This window comes from Tarenaya hassleriana, unplaced genomic scaffold, assembly GCF_000463585.1.
Source record: "Tarenaya hassleriana unplaced genomic scaffold, ASM46358v1 Cleome32, whole genome shotgun sequence".
Taxonomy (NCBI): Eukaryota; Viridiplantae; Streptophyta; class Magnoliopsida; order Brassicales; family Cleomaceae; genus Tarenaya; species Tarenaya hassleriana.
The window spans coordinates 401,394-422,531 of NW_010966372.1; the positions used below are offsets into that span (position 1 = coordinate 401,394).

At 33.6% G+C, this 21,138-nt stretch overlaps 2 protein-coding genes and 1 long non-coding RNA gene across 3 annotated transcripts in view; 2 read left to right on the forward strand and 1 right to left on the reverse strand.

Moving 5' to 3' along the window:
* Positions 1-2,620, forward strand: part of LOC104821156 ((Z)-3-hexen-1-ol acetyltransferase-like) — a 4,146-nt gene extending 1,526 nt beyond the window's left edge. Inside the window, exons 2-3 of the mRNA XM_010551955.1 lie at positions 984-1,079; positions 1,648-2,620. Coding sequence (XP_010550257.1) covers positions 984-1,079; positions 1,648-2,547 — 996 coding nt within the window. The 3' untranslated portion in view covers positions 2,548-2,620. The remainder of the gene's footprint in view (positions 1-983; positions 1,080-1,647) is intronic.
* A 5,232-nt stretch (positions 2,621-7,852) lies between these two features.
* Positions 7,853-9,845, forward strand: LOC104820828 ((Z)-3-hexen-1-ol acetyltransferase-like). Its single transcript, XM_010551446.1, has 2 exons — positions 7,853-8,406; positions 8,745-9,845. Exons 1-2 carry the CDS (start codon positions 7,936-7,938, stop codon positions 9,642-9,644), a joined length of 1,371 nt encoding a protein of 456 aa, XP_010549748.1. The 5' UTR covers positions 7,853-7,935; the 3' UTR covers positions 9,645-9,845.
* A 2,211-nt stretch (positions 9,846-12,056) lies between these two features.
* LOC104820829 lies at positions 12,057-12,823 on the reverse strand. The gene is made up of 3 exons (XR_772982.1): positions 12,689-12,823; positions 12,362-12,550; positions 12,057-12,245 (listed from the first exon to the last, which is right to left on the reverse strand). It is a non-coding gene; the product is annotated as an uncharacterized LOC104820829 (long non-coding RNA).
* Between the last annotated feature and the right edge of the window lie 8,315 nt (positions 12,824-21,138).

The following is a 21,138-nucleotide window of genomic DNA, read 5'->3' on the forward strand; positions in this document are numbered from 1 at the left end:
GCATGTGATTGGGGTAGCTGGCATGGCACTAGCGTTAATTCGGAAGGGTTCGGATTAACGTTTAGCGCGTGATTGTAGAAACGGACGCTTGTGAATGATTATACGATGGTTGCGAGATTGCGTCCCATCTACGGGCCATCCGATCCGGGTCGGATGCCACCCGTATGGGATATGATTGTGAATGTGGCGATGATATAATCGCGCCAACGTCCGAATGACAGGACGGTTATGGGCATCCCGATGACTTGCGTGGATAGCCGATTGGGGTCGGTACTATTGCGTGACGAGGAACACACGGTTTTTTTTAGAACCGCGCCAACGTATCCGTTAGCGACGGAGCGGATTCCGGGAGATGAGTCTCCCGAGGATGAGGCAATACATATACCTGAGATTCGGGTGGATTGTGGTCCCCCGAGGAGGTGGTACGGACTTACTCTGCCAGGTTCGGGCCCGAACCTGACAAGTATTTCCGCGGCGGATGGTCGGCAAGGGAGAGTTGCAGCGATTGGCTCTCTCGTTATAGTCGACGGTGTCGGTTGTAGCCGACGTCAGGTGAACTCCGGTATTGAGAGGTGACATCAATGCCGGAGTGGGGACACGCCTAGCATCGAGAGGTGCCATCGATGCTAGGGTGGGGTGATGTGTTCGGGCGGAGAAAATAAAAAGATACGTATGCCGGATTCCGAGTGGTTGAGGAGTAGATGGATTCCGAGGAGAGAGGTGGTTGTGCTATGCACATGGGGAGTACTTACCTACGCATGGTGCGCGTAGAGACGATTTGACGGACTCTGTCCTGCGACTTGTCGTACGGCCGACTTGTCGTGTGGACTTGATTGTGTTTGCTGCGTGCTTACTGTGATTTATGTGTTCAATTCCCGTTTATTAGAATATTAGTACATACACACATATATCTATATGTTTGTGCTTTCCCTGGCACCATGAGAATAGAACTCCGGGTTACGCCCGAGTTCACTCTCTAAGCAATTAGCTTAGGACGTTGTTACGCAACGTTTCAGGTCGTGAGCAGCAGTAGCCGAGGGGCGGACATCGAAGACTGTTGTGACCTACCGAGTGATCATGTATAATTATTCTCTACGGTACATTTACGTTTTCGGGGAACGGTTTGTGTTATATCGGTGGTAGACTTTTATGGTTTGTAATAATGTGATACTACCACTGTGTATGTATAATTATAACTGGAATAATGTACCGTATATGTATGTAAGAAAGTTTCTTCCGCTGAACTCTAAAAATAAAAGTTTTAAATTCCCGCGGATTTTTGGAAATGCGATTTTTTTTTATTTTACTTGTCCATGTGGCGCAACTCGTATTGCGGGATACGAGTTTCGGGTGTCACACCGAGGGTCCGCTAGGGTTTCTTGATTCTCCCCTGCTCCTTCTTCAGGTTACAAGAGATTACCTCACATCACAACCTTATTAACCATTTTTTTTAATAATAATAATATTATTATCCTAAGTAAGAAGAATGGTCTGTGTCTGAAACTTGTTATGTGTCGTGTCATGGTATCAAAAAATTTGCTTCTGAAGACTGTAAATGTGAAATGATCCGATCATGTCCTAATTCCACGATTTTATATTATGTTTCCGTGAATCATTTTTTTTTTGTTCAAAATTAAAACGGTGTAGGTTACGCGGTTAAAATGCGGAAGCTTTATCCTCGGCTTCAACTACAATCATGTGATGTGCGACGGTACCGGTCAAAGACTTTTCCTAAGAACGCTTGAGGAGTTTGCGCGTGGCTCAAACGCGCCATCCATCCCACCGGTCTGGGACCGTCACCTCTTGACCGCCAAGGTCCCACCGCGTGTAACACCCGCGCACCTAGTGAATGTTAACGAGGGCGTTCACGATGCTAGAGATACCACTCCACATGACCCAATGGTCCAACGCTCATTCTTATTCGGCCCCGGAGAGATCTCAGCCATACGCAGACTCGTACCGCCCGATCTCAGAGACCGCGTCACCACCTTCGAACTGTTGGCTTCATTCCTCTGGCGTTGCCGAACCATCGCCCTGAACTGCCACCCAGAGTCCGAAACGCGACTAGCGATTGCGGTGAACGCACGCCCCTTTCTTCGCAAACCTCAGCTACCGCCGGGCTATTACGGGAATGCGGTTACGAGTCCGATAGCCATAACAACCGCGAGCGAACTATCAGGACGACCTCTGGAATTCGCTGTAAGGCTGGTGCAAGAGGCGAAATCCAGCGTGACGGAGGAGTGGATCAGGTCCATGATCGACCTACTTGGAACGGAAGGCGGGCGGAACGCGACGATTCGAGAGACCTACATTGTGTCCGATGTGAGGCGCATCGGCAGGGACGAAGTGGACCTTGGGTGGGGCCCGCCGGTGTACGGAGGGCTCGTCGAAGGAGGTGTTTGGGAAATTAGCTGGCTCATACGGCGTAAGAACAAGACCGGTGAGACGGAAACCTCCGTGCAAGTTGTGTTGCCCGAACCAGCTATGGAAAGGTTCGCGGAAGAGCTCGCTCGTGTCCTGGAGAGGGACGAAAGCACAAGCCGATAAGATCTTATGAAAAGTTGACGAATGCTAATAAGAATAAATTTGAATTAAATAAAATGTGCTTTAATAATTGAACCTCAACATCATGTCATATATATATATATACATATATATGTGATACAAGTGATGTATGTACTTGTAGTGTTTTTTTTTATCACTATCATCGTCGTTGGTCTTCCAACTAATAACAACACAATTAACACGTGGGTTGAATAAACCAACATTATCCCTACCTTTGATAATTCAATTTCACTACACAAAAAAACACTATTCCACCTCCAAACAGTCACGTTTATGATAATATTAATAAAACTTATATATTAATTAAATGTGGGAATAGATATATAGGATATTAATTTTTACTATAAATGAAACTCCACGACACAATTCAAGATGAATTCAAACATGAATCCTTTATCTTCTTTCTTACTCCAAATAATCACATAAAATTCTATTATTTTACCCAAACAAGCTATGGCTATGGAGCCGATCGACCTCGTTGCTATAACTAGAAGAGAACCGCGCGACACGAGGTTTATTTTTTTTGTTATTATTAATTTAAATTGTTTATCTTTCTAACCAAAAAAATATTTTTAAATTATTATATATATGTTAAAAAATGAATAAATGAATATCATCACATTTTTATAGTATAAAACCATTATTAGTTGAATAAATTTATCAATGTATTCGTACCTTTTTACAATCAATAGCATACTTAGCCAATATAATTGTAATGTATGTATATGAATAAATAAAATATTAATTGGATAATAACATTTCTTAAATATTTTTATACAAATACGCTACTAAAATAAATAAAATTAAATAATTAATTGGATGAAGATCTCTTAACATTTATAAAAAAATAGATATGGATATATGATTCTAGGACATTTTTTTGTACCAAGGTATGACATACCCTCGTCAACGTGTTTGATAGATACACACACTTATATAATCTCTATATATCTTCCAAGATATTCATATATATAAAAAAGAAAAAATCGAATATATTCATATACATATATATATATATGTATACATATATGTATGTATAAAAGAGATTTGATATTAAAAATAAATGATAGGAAATATGATAAGACAATAATACAATAATTGTAATTAATTAAAAAAGAATAAATAATAAATATGGTTATTGGTGGGTTGAAATTGGTGCCACTACGTTTTTTATAATTTTCTTTTTTAATATTTTTCTCTATTAAATACTGTAATTTTTTTCATTTCCTCTAAACAATATTAAAATGTATGTTTCGATGTAATAAAGATGAACACCTTTTTATAATATGTGTGTCATCTAATTTTTATTTTTATTTTTAAAATCAAGTAATCTTAAAAAATATCATATTTTTCTTATATAAAATTAGTGGACTGTTATATTTTTTAGAAGATGTGTCATCTAACTTTTTTAAATCTTTTTTCATGTATAAAAATTTATGATAATCAAATGAATTTATATTATGTTTCTGTGAATCATTTTTTTTGTTCTAATGATCCGATGAGGACTTCGCTCTAGAATTAAACGTATGTGTTTCATATTAATAGTTGATGGACAATAACATTGATATCGAATCAATGTCTTGACTTTATATATATTATGTTATTTTGTTGTTCTATATGTATTGGTTGATAATAAATCGGAAACGTTTTCTAGTAAACTTGTTTTTGTTGAAGAATCGAGAATTTTATTTACATATAGATCTATTTTAAAATTTTATTTATGGTGTTGCAGAAGGTGAAATTCTCAAAACCCAAAATAAACCAAAGCTTAACCGTTAGCCCATCGCTTTTTTAGGCTTAAAAAAAATCAAGAATTTTAATTTTTACATTAAAAAATAAAGAAATAAAAAAATGTTAAATACCCAAAATAAACCAAAGCTTAACCGTTAGCCCATCGCTTTTTTAGGCTTAAAAAAAATCAAGAATTTTAATTTTTACATTAAAAAATAAAGAAATAAAAAAATGTTAAATACCCAAAATAAACCAAAACTAACCGTTAGCCCACCTCTTCTTTTAATTTTTACATTTACAAAAATAAATATCTTAATAGGCCTTCGAAAAAGAGAAAATCTTAAGCTAAAGGTACGAAGCCCATTAGATAAACGGCCCATTAATACCAATAAACCCATTAGAACCAATAGTTCTAATAGTCCGTATGGTCGTGTGATTGTCCGTGACTGTGGGAGTTTACAATTCGATCGCGCTTTTTTTAATTGTATTGTTCTGAGTTGGTTGTTAACTTGATAATAATAAATTTTAAACATTTTTTTATATAAAAAAAACTATTTTATTGAAGAAAAAAAAGATGAATATATAGATGTCATTTAGGGTGTGATTGAGTCTGTAGGAGTTATAAAATTATCAGAAAAAAATATAATTTTATTTAGACATAATCTATATATTTTCCATTTTTGTTTTTTTTTTGGGTAAATTATATTTTCCATTTTTTGTTGCTTTTTATCTTGAATATATTTAAAAATATCAATTAAATTTGATATGAATATAATTTTAGTCGGGCTAAAAAAATACATATATAATACACCATTTTGCAAACATTTTTTCTATCTTTCCTGTTTACAATGATTTTAGAATTTTAAAATATAGTGTGATTTTTTATTTATTTTTTTAACATAATGACTTATTATTTACCCGGTTTTTCACTTGGTTCATGCCAGATTTGACAAAAAAAAAAAAAAAGTGGGACAATATTAGGGCAAATTAATTAATAAATTATGTATATAGATTATTTTTCTATAAATGCATTTTTTTCAAATATTTTTAAAATTATTTATAAATAATCTTGATTTTCAACCATTTAAATTTAATAAATAAGCTATTCAATCCGTGAACATCATATTTTTTTTATTATAAAATTATCTATTTATTATAACAGTTATCTTCCAACTAGTATAACCAACTCAATTGGTGGTCTATTGACTCTATATGATTTATAAAATTTTAAACAACAAACATATTTTAAACTTTAGAATCATGAATCATAATTTATAAAATTTTGAGATTTAGGATTTAAGTTTTTCAAATTGATTTAAAGATGAATATAATTTAGAGTTTGGAGTTTATGGTTTAAAAGTAAGTGTAAATTAAAAATAAAAACTAAAAATTTACTGAATGGTTAGTCCAAGAACGGGAGGGTGAATGTTTGAGGTTAATATTCAATATAAGATTCTTACAACTTAAATTTTAGAAGACATAATATTTTATGTAGTCGTTACAAATCGAAAGAATTTTCTCGATAAAAAGGTGAATACACTAATATCTACACTAAAAGAAAATGTATATATATATCCCACCTCCAAATGATCAAACTTATCGTAGAAAAACTTTTAAAAAGTTAGTAATGCATTCAAATAAGAATCCATTGTCATTTCTCCTACTTCAAATATCACATAAAATTATATAATTTTACCCAAACAAGCTCAAAGTTGGCGTTCAAAGCACGTCGCCTCTCCGGCGAAGCCAACGCCACGAGAGCTCAATATCCTCTCCGACATTAATTGATGATCAAATCCTTCTAAGACAGACACTTTCATACTATCTTTTTCTCCAGACACAACCCTTCGTTCATGATCAATAATAACTCCGACCCTGTCCAAGTGATTCGCAAGGCCCTGGCCGAAACACTCGTTTACTATTACCCGTTTGCCGGCCGACTTCGGGAAGGGCCTAACCGAAAACTGATGGTGGAATGTAATTCAGAAGGTGTATTGTTTGTCGAGGCCGATGCTGACGTGGCTCTGGGTGACCTCGGACAAGATCTTTACCCTCCTTTCCCTTGTTTAGAGGAGCTTCTTTTGATGTGGAGGGTTCGAGAGGGGCCCTTGATTCTCCGTGTTAGCAATCATGTGGTTCAAAGCCTGCAAAAGAGATGCACGTTTGTGGAGCAGTTAATATTTTATAGTTTATGTATTTGCAGTTGTTTACGTAGTGTGTTAGTGATTTATAACTTCCTAGTTGCAGTTTGTTTTTTCTATATATATATATGTAGGACTTACGTTTGAATTCTATATGAATGAATGTTTGAATTGAAAATTGTATTGTTCCGTGCAACATTCATTACATCAATTTGAATTGGAAATTGTATTGTATATCTACGTATTTATTAATATAAATATTTCGTTGTATTTATATTTACATATATTGTATTATGAGGCTATGACATATTAACGTATTTGTATTGTTTATCATTCTCTTTCTATATCTCTTTGTAATAATGTAATATTATAAATAATAATACATCTTGAATTCTCAACCATTTTAGAATAAATATCAATTAACAAAACGTGACTTGATATTTGAACATCAACAAAAAGCCTTATGTTATAAAAATGATATATTGATTACCTTTTGTCTCATTGGGAAAAAAAATGATAAGATGGGTAAATATCGTTATTATCAATTCCAACTAACAACAACATAATTAACGAGTTATTATTCCCAACTAATCAATCTCCCACCAACAAAAGTATCACACTCATCATACAGAAAAAAAAAACTTTTAAAACGTGATAATAGATATGATATTTCTTTTGGCTATAAATAAAATTCAGAATGCATTCGATTTCGACACTAGAATACAAATATTACAATAGTAAAGGTATAGAATGCAATGATTTTTTTTTTGTGGTACATTAATGTAAAATTTTCCATTAAACAATCATATAAAACTCGATATCATCCGGATAAGATATAGAGCCGCAACTAACGACCTCAAAGACAACCTCGTTGATGTTCAAAATGCACCGCCGACTGTCGGAGCTAAAAAACTATAATAATATAAATAAAGTTAGATATTAAATTATTGTATTATATATTTTTTGTGATAGTTATTTTTTATGGAAATAATTTTATAAAGATGCAATTGTAATATATATTTTTTAATTTATACAAAAGTTTGTTAATTAAATCTCGAATTCTCTAAAATTTTAGAATAAATTTGAATTAAAAAAATGTAATTTAATACTTGAACCTCAACATCATGTCTATGTGTGATATAAGTGATGTACTTATAGCCTTTTTTTGTCTCGGTGGTGAAAAAACGACGAGATGGATAGATATCAATATCATCCTCGTTGGTCTTCCAACTAATAACAACACAATTAACGCGCGGGTTGAATAAACCAACATTATCACCGCAGAAAAAACACAATTCCACCCCCAAACAACCACATTTATGATATTAATAAAACCTATAAATTAATTAAATGTGGGAATAGATATATATGATATCAATTTTTACTATAAATATAACCCCACAACACAATTCAAGATGAATTCAAACAGGAATCCTTTGTCTTCTTTCTTACTCTCCAAATAATCTCATAAAAATCTATATTTTTACCCAAACTAGCTATGGCTATGGCGCCGATCTCAAAGGCAACCTCGTTGGTGTTCAAAGTACATCGCCGGGAGCCAGAGCTAATCTCTCCGGCGAAGCCAACTCCACGGGAGCTTAAGAAACTCTCCGACATTGATGATCACATCCTTGTAAGAGAACACGTTCATGGTATCCTTTTCTACAGACACAACCATTCGTCGATGATCAATAATAACAACTCCGACCCCGTTCAAATGATTCGCAAAGCTCTGGCCGAAACGCTCGTTTACTATTATCCGTTCGCCGGCCGGATTAGGGAGGGGCCTAACGGAAAACTGATTGTGGATTGTAACGGAGAAGGTGCAATGTTTGTCGAGGCCGACACTGACGTGGCTCTCGATGACTTCGGACAATATCTCCATCCCCCTTTCCCCTGCTTAGAGGAGCTTCTGTTTGATACCGAGGGTCCGCTAGGATTTCTTGATTCCCCCCTGCTTCTTCTTCAGGTTACACCACTTCTTCTTGAGAAATTACATCAATTTACAACCTTATCCATAATATTTCCCAAGGCACGCATATACTAAGAAAGAAAGAATAGTCTGATTGAAACATATGATGTCTCGTGTGATGTACAAAGATATATATATATATATTGATATTGATATATTTACGTGTAAAAATCGCTATTTTAGAAACTGATATTTTTTACAAAATGAATTATTGATCTTTTCATGTTTATAACTCTCAAATTCAGAGTCTACAAAATGATACGACCCGATCTTGCCCTAATTCAATAACTTTATAATATGTTTTCATGAAACATTTAATTTTTAAAACTATATAGGTTACGAGGCTAAAATGTGGAGGCTTTGTCTTCGCCGTCACCTTCTGTCATCTCATGTGTGACGCTGCTAGTATGACATTTTTCTTAAGGACGCTGGCGGAGTTGACACGTGGTGCCAACGCACCGTCTATCCCACCAGCGTGGGACCGTCATCTCTTAAGCGCCAGGGTCCCACCGCGTGTAACACACGTACACCACGAGTACGATGACGATGACGAGCACGATGCTAGTGATACCATTCCACAGGTCCAAGGCTATTTCTTCTTCGGCCCCAGAGAGATCTCAGCTGTACGTCGACTCGTCCCGGCCAAGATCCATGTCACCACATCCGAGCTGCTGACGTCACACCTCTGGCGTTGCCGAACCATCGCCCTAAGACCCCTCCCAGATGCCGAAACGCGAGTCATGATCGTCGTAAACGCGCGTTCCATTTGTAGCAACCCACCGTTACCGCCGGGCTACTACGGGAATGTGGTTGTGTCTCCGGTTTCCATAACAACCGCGAGAGAACTCACGGAACGACCTTTAGAATTCGCGATAAGGTTGGTGCAAGCGGCGAAATCGAGCGTGACGGAAGAATACGTCAGGTCATTGGCCGATCTCTTGGGAACGACCGGTCCGCGACGCCTGAAGCTTTCAGATACCTTCTTTGTTTCCGACGTGAGGCGTATGGGTTGGGATGACATGGACTTTGGGTGGGGCCCACCGGTGTACGCGGGGCCCCCAGAGGGAAATACGGGGGCACTCAGCTTGTTCGTACCATGTAAGAACGAGGACGGTGAGCCCGGATTCGTCATGTCTGTTATATTGCCGGAGCCAGCGATGACGAGGTTCGCGGAACAACTCTCTGGTCTCTCCGACAAAGGTGTGAATAACAAGACTGCAAGATCTTCGCTCTAGAAAAAATTGTGTACGCAGAGAAATAATCGTATATATGTTTATATTAAAAGTTGAATAAGAAGAATAAGAATAGGAGGGGCTGTAAAAGTTATCCGGTTCGTCAGGTACAATGTTCATCAAATGGTGCAATAATGTATTGTAATGGCTTTTGTTTAGGGTTTTATACAAATTTGATACTACATGATAAAAATTTAACGTAAACCATACTTTTTAAAATGTTATCTCGACTCTTAACTATGGTTATATAGGGTTAGGCCCTGCAGATACTACACAAGTGTCTAACCGTTGTTTTGCATCCTCTCGTCTACCTCCTCTGACGCTTTCGAAGTCATCGATATCAAGATTGGAAAATAGTATTTAGTGATTAGATACTAGTATATTTACATATTTATTAATATAAATTTTAAGAAAGACCCACACGATACGCGGGTTATTATTTATATATATACTAAAATTGTTTTTATAATTGTGGTAAAGAAATGATATACTAATAATTTGTTTGAATTAAATTTATAAATTTAAATGTTTTTTGTATATCATAGACTAATATCATATTATATTGACAGAATTCATTGTTTGAATATACATTTTTTGTTTGTGTATTTCGTTATATATATAACCTTATGTGTATCATCTATATATCATGTGTTGGGATTACACGTATTAAATATATGATTTTAAGATCAGCTCCAAATCAACTAACACAATAATACCCAGTTAGGTTTGGACTATATGATAAAAAAGAATATATCTTGCCTCGATCCCATAATATTAAATCGCAAATATTTTTTTTTTATAAACATAACTAAATCAATGATAGAATATTGATATCGCTTCGTAGATGATGTATAGGTTCAAGGACGATGATATGTTGTGGTTGTGCGCGGTACCATTGTTTTTCTTCGTTTGCTTCGGGTTAAAAAAATTAGAGGGTGAGGTAATAAATTAAATTATTAATTAAATATTATACGTATTGTTTGTATCAATAATGATATAATTTATTTATCTCCGATGAAAATTTTTGATGACGTTGGGATTTTCATCTATGTAAATCTTTGTGAACATTGATGTGCTAAGCGATAGAACACATGAGACATAGAATGTATTAGTAAGCTCAATATAAAAATGATATTGGTTCTTAAATATCAGTTTGGATGGATAGTATATCAAAAATATTTAAGCAAACTTCAGTTATGTTTTTTCCAAATTTTTTTTCCCTTATGTAATGGACAACTATATTACATTGCATGGTTAAAACCATCTTTATATCTGTGGTTTTTACACAATGAATCCCGTCGTCGTCGAGACAGTTTTACACATTGCATTGAATACCGTCGTCGCTGAGATTATTAACCATTATGGAAATTCATTATTACAAAAGAATTTGCATCACTGATTGCATATGATTTACCAAAAATGAAAAAATCGAAGATGCCACAATTGCATTAGCAGAGGTCAGATGGTAGTGCATGTTACGTGTTCAACACTTAGTTTTAGATTTACATATATTGGGTGTATATGACGGATCGAGTGTTTTGGGATAGCCAACGTATATAATCTCTATAATTAGTTGTAAAATATATATATATATATATATCACTTGAGCAGTAGTAGAATAATAACAAAGTTATTTTGAATAGCATCTTCATCAGAAGCTCAACACAAGTAATATTTAAACAAAATAACAGCTTGCATGTGAACCAAAAACAATAATTGAAGTTAGATGCGTATTCCAATCTAAAATTTTAAAAATGAATAGATAGTCTAATATGAATGTTTAAAATCCAAATTGGGCAAAAAATAAATGTATGGAATTGGAAGTGAAGAAATATATCAACAACTAATTTGAAAACTGAAGTTGCATTAGCAACGTTGATGAGGACAATTAAAACGAATTTTAATTAATATATTTATATTAAAAATCATACATTTTAAAGTTATAAGAAATTCTTAATAATTATATATATATAAACTGTAAATTATGACTTTTTATATTTTAGATTTGTTTAAAAAATTAATTTTTTAACTGACAGAAATATTATACTATCAAAATAAAATGATTTCTAATAAAATAAATAAATTATTATAAAATATTAATACAGTTATATTATTTCACTAAAATCAATAATATTTCTGTATGTTGCCATGTTTACATATTTAATAGATGCTAAAGTTTCTTCTTACCCTTTCTTTAAAAACAAAATTACTCTACTTAACAAAAATAACATTATCTGGATTTATTATAAATTACTCTACCCTTTCTTTAAAATAATTATATTAATCAAAGATATATTGAATTTATTTGGATTACTATTTTTTAATCAATGATATATATAATTATTTTATATTCTTTTTAAAAATTTCATCAAATTGATAGTTTAAATTGAAATATATGTCAATATAATTATTTACTATAAATTGTAATTTTGTAAGATCGAAATAAGATAGCAACTCTTATTTTATTTGTTAAATATGTGATTTTAGAAAGAGACAATGATCTTCTTTTGTTACGCATGGCTATACTGGAATCTTTGGCTATATCTCTTGAGCGCAGAGAAATTGGAAGAAAATGTAGATTATACTTTTAAAAAAATTTGTCACCTGCAAAGGAACCATCTCAGTCAAGATTTGATCGAGTAATAGATCGAAAGGTTAAACAAAAAAGGAAACTAAATGATTCTGCATTTGGGAAAAGAAAATAGATCATGAGAACCAACCTTTATTAGGTCACAAGGCTAAAATCCATGCAGATTTTGGATCCATCTAGCAATCTCTCTAGTTCAATCATTCCACACCAAAGACGCATCTTTTGGCTTGTGGTCGGATCAATTACAAGCAGCAGTGGAATGGATCAAGCTTGTAATATGTGCAAACTGTCCTACCCGATCCGGTGTATCTTCATAGACCTGTATTATTCCCAAAAAAAAAATGAAGTTGGCTTTGACGATGGACATGTGTCTCGATTAAGCTTGATCGAAGAAGCGCTTATATAAGACAAAGAGTTAGTATATAAGAATTGAGATTATAAATCCAAGGTACACAACTGTTGGGTGGATGATTGCATGAGCTGAAAGAAAAACACGAACACACAAAAGAGTTCAAACGACCCGCTAAACATCGGATGGAGAGGAGGACGATCCAATGAGGCCTAGCTCTCTCGAGGAGCGGCCACTTCAGCATGATCCAATGTTCGCTTAATATAACCACAGTTAATAACATCTAAATAATATATATATTGGTTAGTGGGTCAATATATTCTCTTTACACGTTTTTAATATTTTATGCTAGCAATAAAATTGAAAATACAGTAATCAATGTAATAAAAACAAAATTGATTTTCCATTTACTATCGCACAGCCGTTTCTTTTGTACAATTAAATGGAAATTTGTATAAACACTTAATACTAAATGATAAATTGGCGTTATAATAAGAGTAATTGATACAGAATATAATAAGTCAATTATACAATAAATTGGGATTAATTAAAAAAACAACTAAAAAATGTGGTTATGTGTGAGATAATGAATGCAAGTAACGTCTTGGCCACAATGCGTTTTTTGTTCTAAATTTTTTAGTTGTAATCTCCAATAAATATCTTTTACATGGCATAAATATTGAAATTTACAATGACTCTCTTGAATACAATATTGTTTCTTAATTATATTAATCTAGGGTTTGTATGTAATGTTTTATTTTTGTTATTTTTATTAAGATAAAGTCATTAAGATCACAAATAAATTTTAAATATAAATATAAGCAAATAAAATTTCAGTAATATATAAATTAAGTTCAAAATAGATTGTTTATATAACAAAGATGATTTTTTCTTTTTTAATTCTAATATCTATTAGGTTTTTCCATGACCACTTAATTATTATGTTCAATAAAAAAATACAAATTATATGTAATTAAAAAATATTTTTATAACCAATCAAAATCTTAAAAACTTCCATGTAGATGTTTAGATGGCTACACCACAATAATTAACGTATAAATAAAAAGTGAATTGTTTATTTTTTAAAATTATAATAATATATTGATATTATAATAATAATAATACTAATCTGTTAACATTTTATTATTATTATTATTATATCTTGTAACTAATTTTTAAAAAACATATATTCCATGTGTAAAATTTAGTGCTAATATAATCAATATATATATAACTAATGAATATTTTAATTTCTTAAAACCATATTTTTCAAAAATTAGTGCTAGTTTTGATATAATAATAATAATAAGTATAATAATCTGTTAACATCTTATTATTATTATATCTTGTAACTAATTTTTAAAAAGCATATATTCCATGTGTAAAATTTAGTGCTAATATAATCGATATCTATATAACTAATGAATATTGTAATTTCTTAAAAACATATTTTTTTTAAAAATTAGTGCTAGTTTGATACGATATATATATATATATATAAATAGTTATCATATTATGACCATAATTAGCATATAAACTAAAGATAAATTATTTATATTTTAAAATAATAATAATAATAATTGTAATAATATTCTAGTCTTATCAAAATATATAGCTAATGAATATATTAAATGGAAATAAAAATTAAGAATGTTACCATATGGATGATAATGTGGATGATGAGGTGTCTTCATGAGAAACCTTCGAACATAATTTTTAATATATATAGATTTTGATGTATTTATATTTACATATATTGTATTATGAGGCTATGACATATTAACGTATTTGTATTTTTATCATTCTCTTTCTATATCTCTTTGTAATAATGTAATATTATCAATAATAATACATCTTGAATTCTCAACCATTTTAGAATAAATCTCAATTAACAAAACGTGACTTGATATTTGAACATCAACAAAAAGCCTTATGTTATAAAAATGATATATTGATTACCTTTTTGCCTCATTGGGAAAAAAATGATAAGATGGGTAAATATCGTTATTATCAATTCCAACTAACAACAACATGATTAACGAGTTGAATAAAATAACATTATTCCCAACTAACTTTTAAAACGTGATACAAAAAAAAAACTTTTAAAACGTGGGAATAGATATGATGTTTGTTTTGGCTATAAATAAAATTTAGAATGCATTCGATTTCGACACGCGCCCTCTCTCCCCTATCTTAATTAGACAAAAAGCAGTTGACAAAATGTACAAAAAACGAAATTTGCAAAATATCTCACAAAAAAACAATTTTTGTATATTATATTTTTTTTCTAAATACTCAAATGATCATTTATAGTATTTTTCTACGATTTTGTGGTAATCTATCTTTTAGAAATCGGTACGTTTTACTATTTGATCTTATTTGTTCTCCAATATTTTCTCTATTTCTTATGTTTCTTACAGTTTATCTAATCTATTCAAATACTTTTCTGGTTGATTTTGTTTTCTGTGATATTCTGGTCATTTTTTTTATGCACATATGGTGTTTGATGAAATGTGTGTAATAGAAAACTGTAGCAGATGACCTGTCGTTTGTGAAAAATGACTTGCGTTCTACGGTAAATGATCTACAGTTTACGGTAGATGACCTACAGTCTGGCAGACGACATATGATTTGCTCGCAGGCCGTAGGTCGTATGACCTGCGACCTGCGGCATGCGGCCTACGACCAGATCATGTGTCTCAGGCCGCAGGTCGAATGACCTACGACTTGTGACCTGCGGTCTGCGACAAGATATTTGATCTTATTTTTCTCCAATATTTTCTCTATTTTCTCTATTTCTTACAGTTTATCTAATCTGTTCAAATACTCTTCTTGTTGATTTCTTTTTCTGTGATATTCTGATCATTTTTTTTATGTACATAAGGTGTTTGATAAAATGTTTGTAATAGAAAACTGTAGCAGATGACCTGTCGTCTGTGAAAAATGATCTGCGTTCTGCAGTAAATGACCTACAGTATACGACAAATGACCTATGGTTTGGCAGATGACACATGATTTGGTCGCAGGCTGTAGGTCGCATGACCTACGACCTACAATCTGCGACCTGCGACTAGATAAATACGACCGTGATTTCACTATGCCATATAACTACGACTAGATAACTGCGATCGTGATTTCACTACGACCAGAATGACGACCGTGATTTCACTACGACCAGATAACTACGACTATGACCAGATAATTACGACTATGATTTCACTACGACCAGATAACTATGACTGTGATTTCACTACGATCAGATAATTAAAACCGTGATTTCACTACGACCAGATAACTACGACCGTGATTATACTACGAACATAATGCAAATACGAATAGATAATTAACGCTAACTACGACCGTGATTACACTATGAACAGAATGCAAACGCGACCAGATAATTAACGATAATAACGACCGTGTCCATTTACCTATTCTCTCGATCTTTTTGCTGGTTGAACTAAATCTTCGCGTCTATATCTCTCTGCGATTATGTGATAATTGTCTTTTAGAAATCATTGAGTTTTGAGATTTGTCCGTCTGTTTTCTCTATTTCTTACACTTTATCGCATCTAATCAAATATTATTCTGCCTGATTTCTTTTTTTGTGGTATTCATATGATCATTTTATTTTATGTACATGATGTCGTCAATCTTGGTGTAGAAATATGAATCAAGTGATAATTAACTAGAATCAACAAATACCACAAGTGTACGGATCAATTGTAGTAGATAGGGTCGAACACAGGGATAATTAAACAACAAAATCAAATCCAAATCCAAGTCTAAATACAGAGAAAATAGTATGAGTGTGAGAGTGTAGCAAAGCAAACAATAAAAAAGATTGTAAACTATGAACACTGCAGGCTTCGGGATTGCTTTACATGCAATGATCTTTCAAAAGATGCAAACTCAATGATTTATCTAGCCAACTCAGGGAAATTCAAGCTCCAAAGTAGAGATTAACTCTCTCGAGTCTAACCTCACGATCCAGGTTTTATCCTACTAATCTCTCGATTCAGTAGTCTAAAACCTTGGATGCATGAACGAACGATATCATAATTCTTAGGCAAATATCTATCTCTCGATGTAATACCGGTTTTATTTATTGAATTATTTCCTGGTTAGAATCTCATATCTCTATGTGAATTAAAACTCTAAGTTCATTCAATCAACCGATTAACAAGACCGAACGCACTAAGAACAATTCAATAAACCAAATAGAATAAATAAATTCACAGAGTTTGGAATTAAAAATCAAAGATCCTTAAATAGCAAATCCCTAATCTACAGCAGAGGAACTATTCACTAAACATCGAGATGTCAGTGTTCATATCAATAATATAAAACATCGTAAAATAGAAGAAAAAAAGAATGCTTAGTCGATTTTCCGCCTTCGTAATCTCCATATTCTACTCCGATCTCTTGCCTCTTGATAATCCCCCTCTTTTGTGTGCTCTAGGTTGTATTTTCTATCAAAAGTGTGAATATTTTCGTCCTTGAAGGCTAACCCTAGTTAACCCTTCTTTTTCTAGGCCAAAATTCGGAATATTTTCAAAATCTGGTAAGTGACCCGATCGTGTGGTTGAAAATGACACGATCGTGTCACTTAGCAGTTTTGATAGGCTTCACAAATTCGCTCATAACGTTCTGCTCTGAAATCGGATTTGGGTGATCTTGGTGTCTATGCGTAGATATCGAAGAGATGTTTCCAATGGTATAGAGAATGCATGATTTGGACTCGTAGAGTGAAAGTTATTAGACTTGCACAATCTAACTTTTTCGAGCTTCACGTTTTCTCCGAAACAACTCCAAATGTTCTCGGTTCGTCCGTGATGTTACATAATCCATGTTTTCTACTCCTTTTGCTCTCTCACTACAAGAAAAACACGAATTTACGACAGAAAAAATCTATCGCAAATACAAAGCGAATATGTCGCAATTAAAAATTTGTGACAGATTGCGACAGATCATTCCATCGTAAATATTTTTTTAATTTAAAAAATAATATAAAAACTATATTATACATAAGCATATACATATATCTATATATACATACATTACACATATACATATATATACATACATATTCATACACATACACATACATATACATTTACATACACATACACACATTCATACCCATATATATACACATATAAATTTACATATACATATATTTGATGGATGTGATGTTCTAGGATGATCATACGATATGAGAACTATGTATGATACGATGTATTTATTGGATGAATGCATTGTTTGTTCATTATTTATTTTTGCATATTTGATAAATAATGAAATCCATGGATCGTTATGAACGATCCTAAATTCCTTAGTCGCTTGTTATTGTGGGAGCAATGATGAATTAAGACTAACATGATGCGTGATGGATGATCATGGTGATGATCATGCGTATTTGATACGGATCATGGTCATGAGTACTTATTTGGAACAAGTGACCGGATGACTCGCGTGAGATTGTCGATTGGATTTAATCCATGACTTGAATCTCACTTGATGGTTCACTTTGGATCCTCAGACCTGAGATATCTATTGTATCCATCATGACGAGTAATGTACTTTGACTGCGTCAAACGTCGTCTTTAACCGGATGATTATAAAGGCGTGGCTCGGGTACATTATGAATCATGTAATGGATAGTAGATAGTTAAGATGGAACTTTGTCCCTCTCGAAAGAGAGAGATATCGCTTGGGCCCATCGTAGGAGTGAGACTGTAGAAATGTGTGGTCGCACTATAGATGAATGTCATCTATCTCTTACAGTCTACTCGGGATACGACAAAGTATTCAAAATATGAGTTCGATTATGATATCATGAGACAAAGAGGATCATCGTTGAAGCTATCTCTGACTTTTGGTTAGATCACGTCTAACTCTTTCCGATACAGGTAATCATAATGTCTTGTTAGAGACCGCTTATGATTTGTAAAGCGAGATTGGATCTCGCGTTTATTGCCGTATTCGGAGGAGCCTAAAGGGTCACACATATATGGGATGGACGTGTATGGACGGGATCGAACGGACGAGAAAAATTGGATTTTTCTTTGTCTTTGAGGTCTGGTCCGGAGTTGACCGAGAGTTGGTCAGCCGGACCAGACGAACTTAGGTGAAACAGACTGACTTGGCGAAAATGACTGGCTGGTCCAGGACGGACCGAAACGGGTTGGCTCGGAGTTCGGCTGGTCCGGCGGATCGAAATCTTGGTCCGCCAGACCAACAAGTCAGGCGGACTCATCTTCATGGTTCGGATCGTGTTTAGTCCGGCGGACCAAGATTCTGGTCCGCCGGATCACGGACTGTCGGCAAAGCTCGGATTTTACGTGTGCTTGGTCCGAGTGACCAAGAGTTGGTCAGCCCTGGACCAAGACACTGAAAAATCTAAACTTCGCGTTTTCTCGCCTTTTTCTTGGTGTGAAGCAGGTGGAGAACCTATTCATTCGACCTAATCCCGACCCTTAGCCATCTGAGAGGCTGAAGAACTCTGTAGAACTCTCTCTCAAGCTCAAGAGAGTGTTCTTGATCCATACACAAGAGAATTGTTCTCTTCAAGCTCTAGCAAGCAAGATTCCAAGTGTTGGAATCCATCCCAAGGGTGTGGACTGCCCAAGAGGGTGTTGACACTTTCAACACCTTGGTTGTGATCACCTAACCGCAATCGGATTGTGAATAGAAGGATTCAAAGGTTAGTTTTCTCTCCAAGAAAGTTCTTCATCGAAAGATTGGTCCGTGGGCGGTTCAAAATCGTTTTGAACGCCAATTCCGCTACGTAAGCCCGCGGACCAGATCCTAGCACGATTTTGAACCGGCGGTCTAGGATCCCGTATGACCCAGCAATATTGATATATATACACTTACACATATACATTACACACATTCATACATATTCACACATACACATATACATACATAAACACACACACACATACACAACCACATACACATTCACATACACACATTCACATACACACATACACATATTCAAATACATAAATACACATACATATTCACATTCACATTCATATACATATACAACACACATACACACACATACATATTCACATTCACATTCATATACATATACAACACACATACACACACATACGTAAACACATAAACACATACACATTCACTTACACACATACACACATTCACATACACGCATACACGCATGCACATACACACATTCACATTCACATATATACACAACACACACATACACATACACATACATATTCACATATATACCCATATATATTCACATATATACATATATATATATATTCACATATTTATATACATACACATACAAATTCACATATATACACACATACCTTAGCAAATTTTGAAGAAAAACGATTGTGGGCAAAAATTTCGACAGATTTTGATTTTTTGTTGAAATTTCGAAGTTTGGAATAGAAAGACGAAGTCGTGACTTTTATTAAGTGTTGCGACACATATGTCCGTCACAAATCCATCGCAAAGGCAAAAATTCGAAATAAAAACTGCGAAAATTTGAATTTTTTTCAGCGAAAATGACTGTTGGGACATAAACATTTGTCGCAAATCTGTCACAAAATTAAATAAAATTAATAAATGCGATAGACTTTCCGTCGCATATAAGGTTTGTTTTTACGACGGACACGATTCTGTCGCATTCTCTCGCACATTTTCAAAGGATTTTGCGACGTCAACATTTTTTCATATTCCGTCGTAAATCTGTTTTCCGTTGTAATTTGTGGTGACCGAATTTTTTGTAGCAAATTATGTCGTAAAAGGTTTGCGACAGAATATTATGTCACAAAGTCTGACGCAATTTGAAGATTTTCTTGTACTGTCTTTATATGTGGACAACCAATATCGAAACCAAATGTGTTCTAGAATGTCTACAAATATGTAAAATCGAGTAAAATACGTTAGATATCCTATATCAAAACTTTTTTTTGTGGTACATTACTGCAAATTTTCCCATTAAACAATCACATAAAACTCGATATCATCCGGACAAGATATAGAGCCGCAACTAACGACCTCAAAGACAACCTCATTGATGTTCAAAGTGCACCGCAGTCGGAGCTAAAAAACTATAATAATATAAATAAAGTCAGATATTAAATTATTGTATTATATATTTTTTGGGATAGTTCTTTTTTATGGAAATAATTTTATAAAGATACAATTGTAATATATATTTTTTAATTTATACAAAAGTTTGTTAATTAAATCTCGAATTCTCTAAAATTTTAGAATAAATTTGAATTAAAAAAATATAATTTAATACTTGAACCTCAACATCATGTCTATATGTGATATAAGTGATGTACTTATAGCTTTTTTTTTGTCTCGTTGGTGAAAAAACGACGAGATGGATAGATATCACTATCATCGTCGTTGGTCTTCCAATTAGGGTTCGACTGGTTGTACCGCAACGATTGCGGTTGCGGGTGGCAGCGTTTTCAGAACGTTTGATAGCGATTATAAATGATTAGTACTGACTGGTTGAGAAGTTGTTGTTGGTAGCGATTGCGGGTGAATGC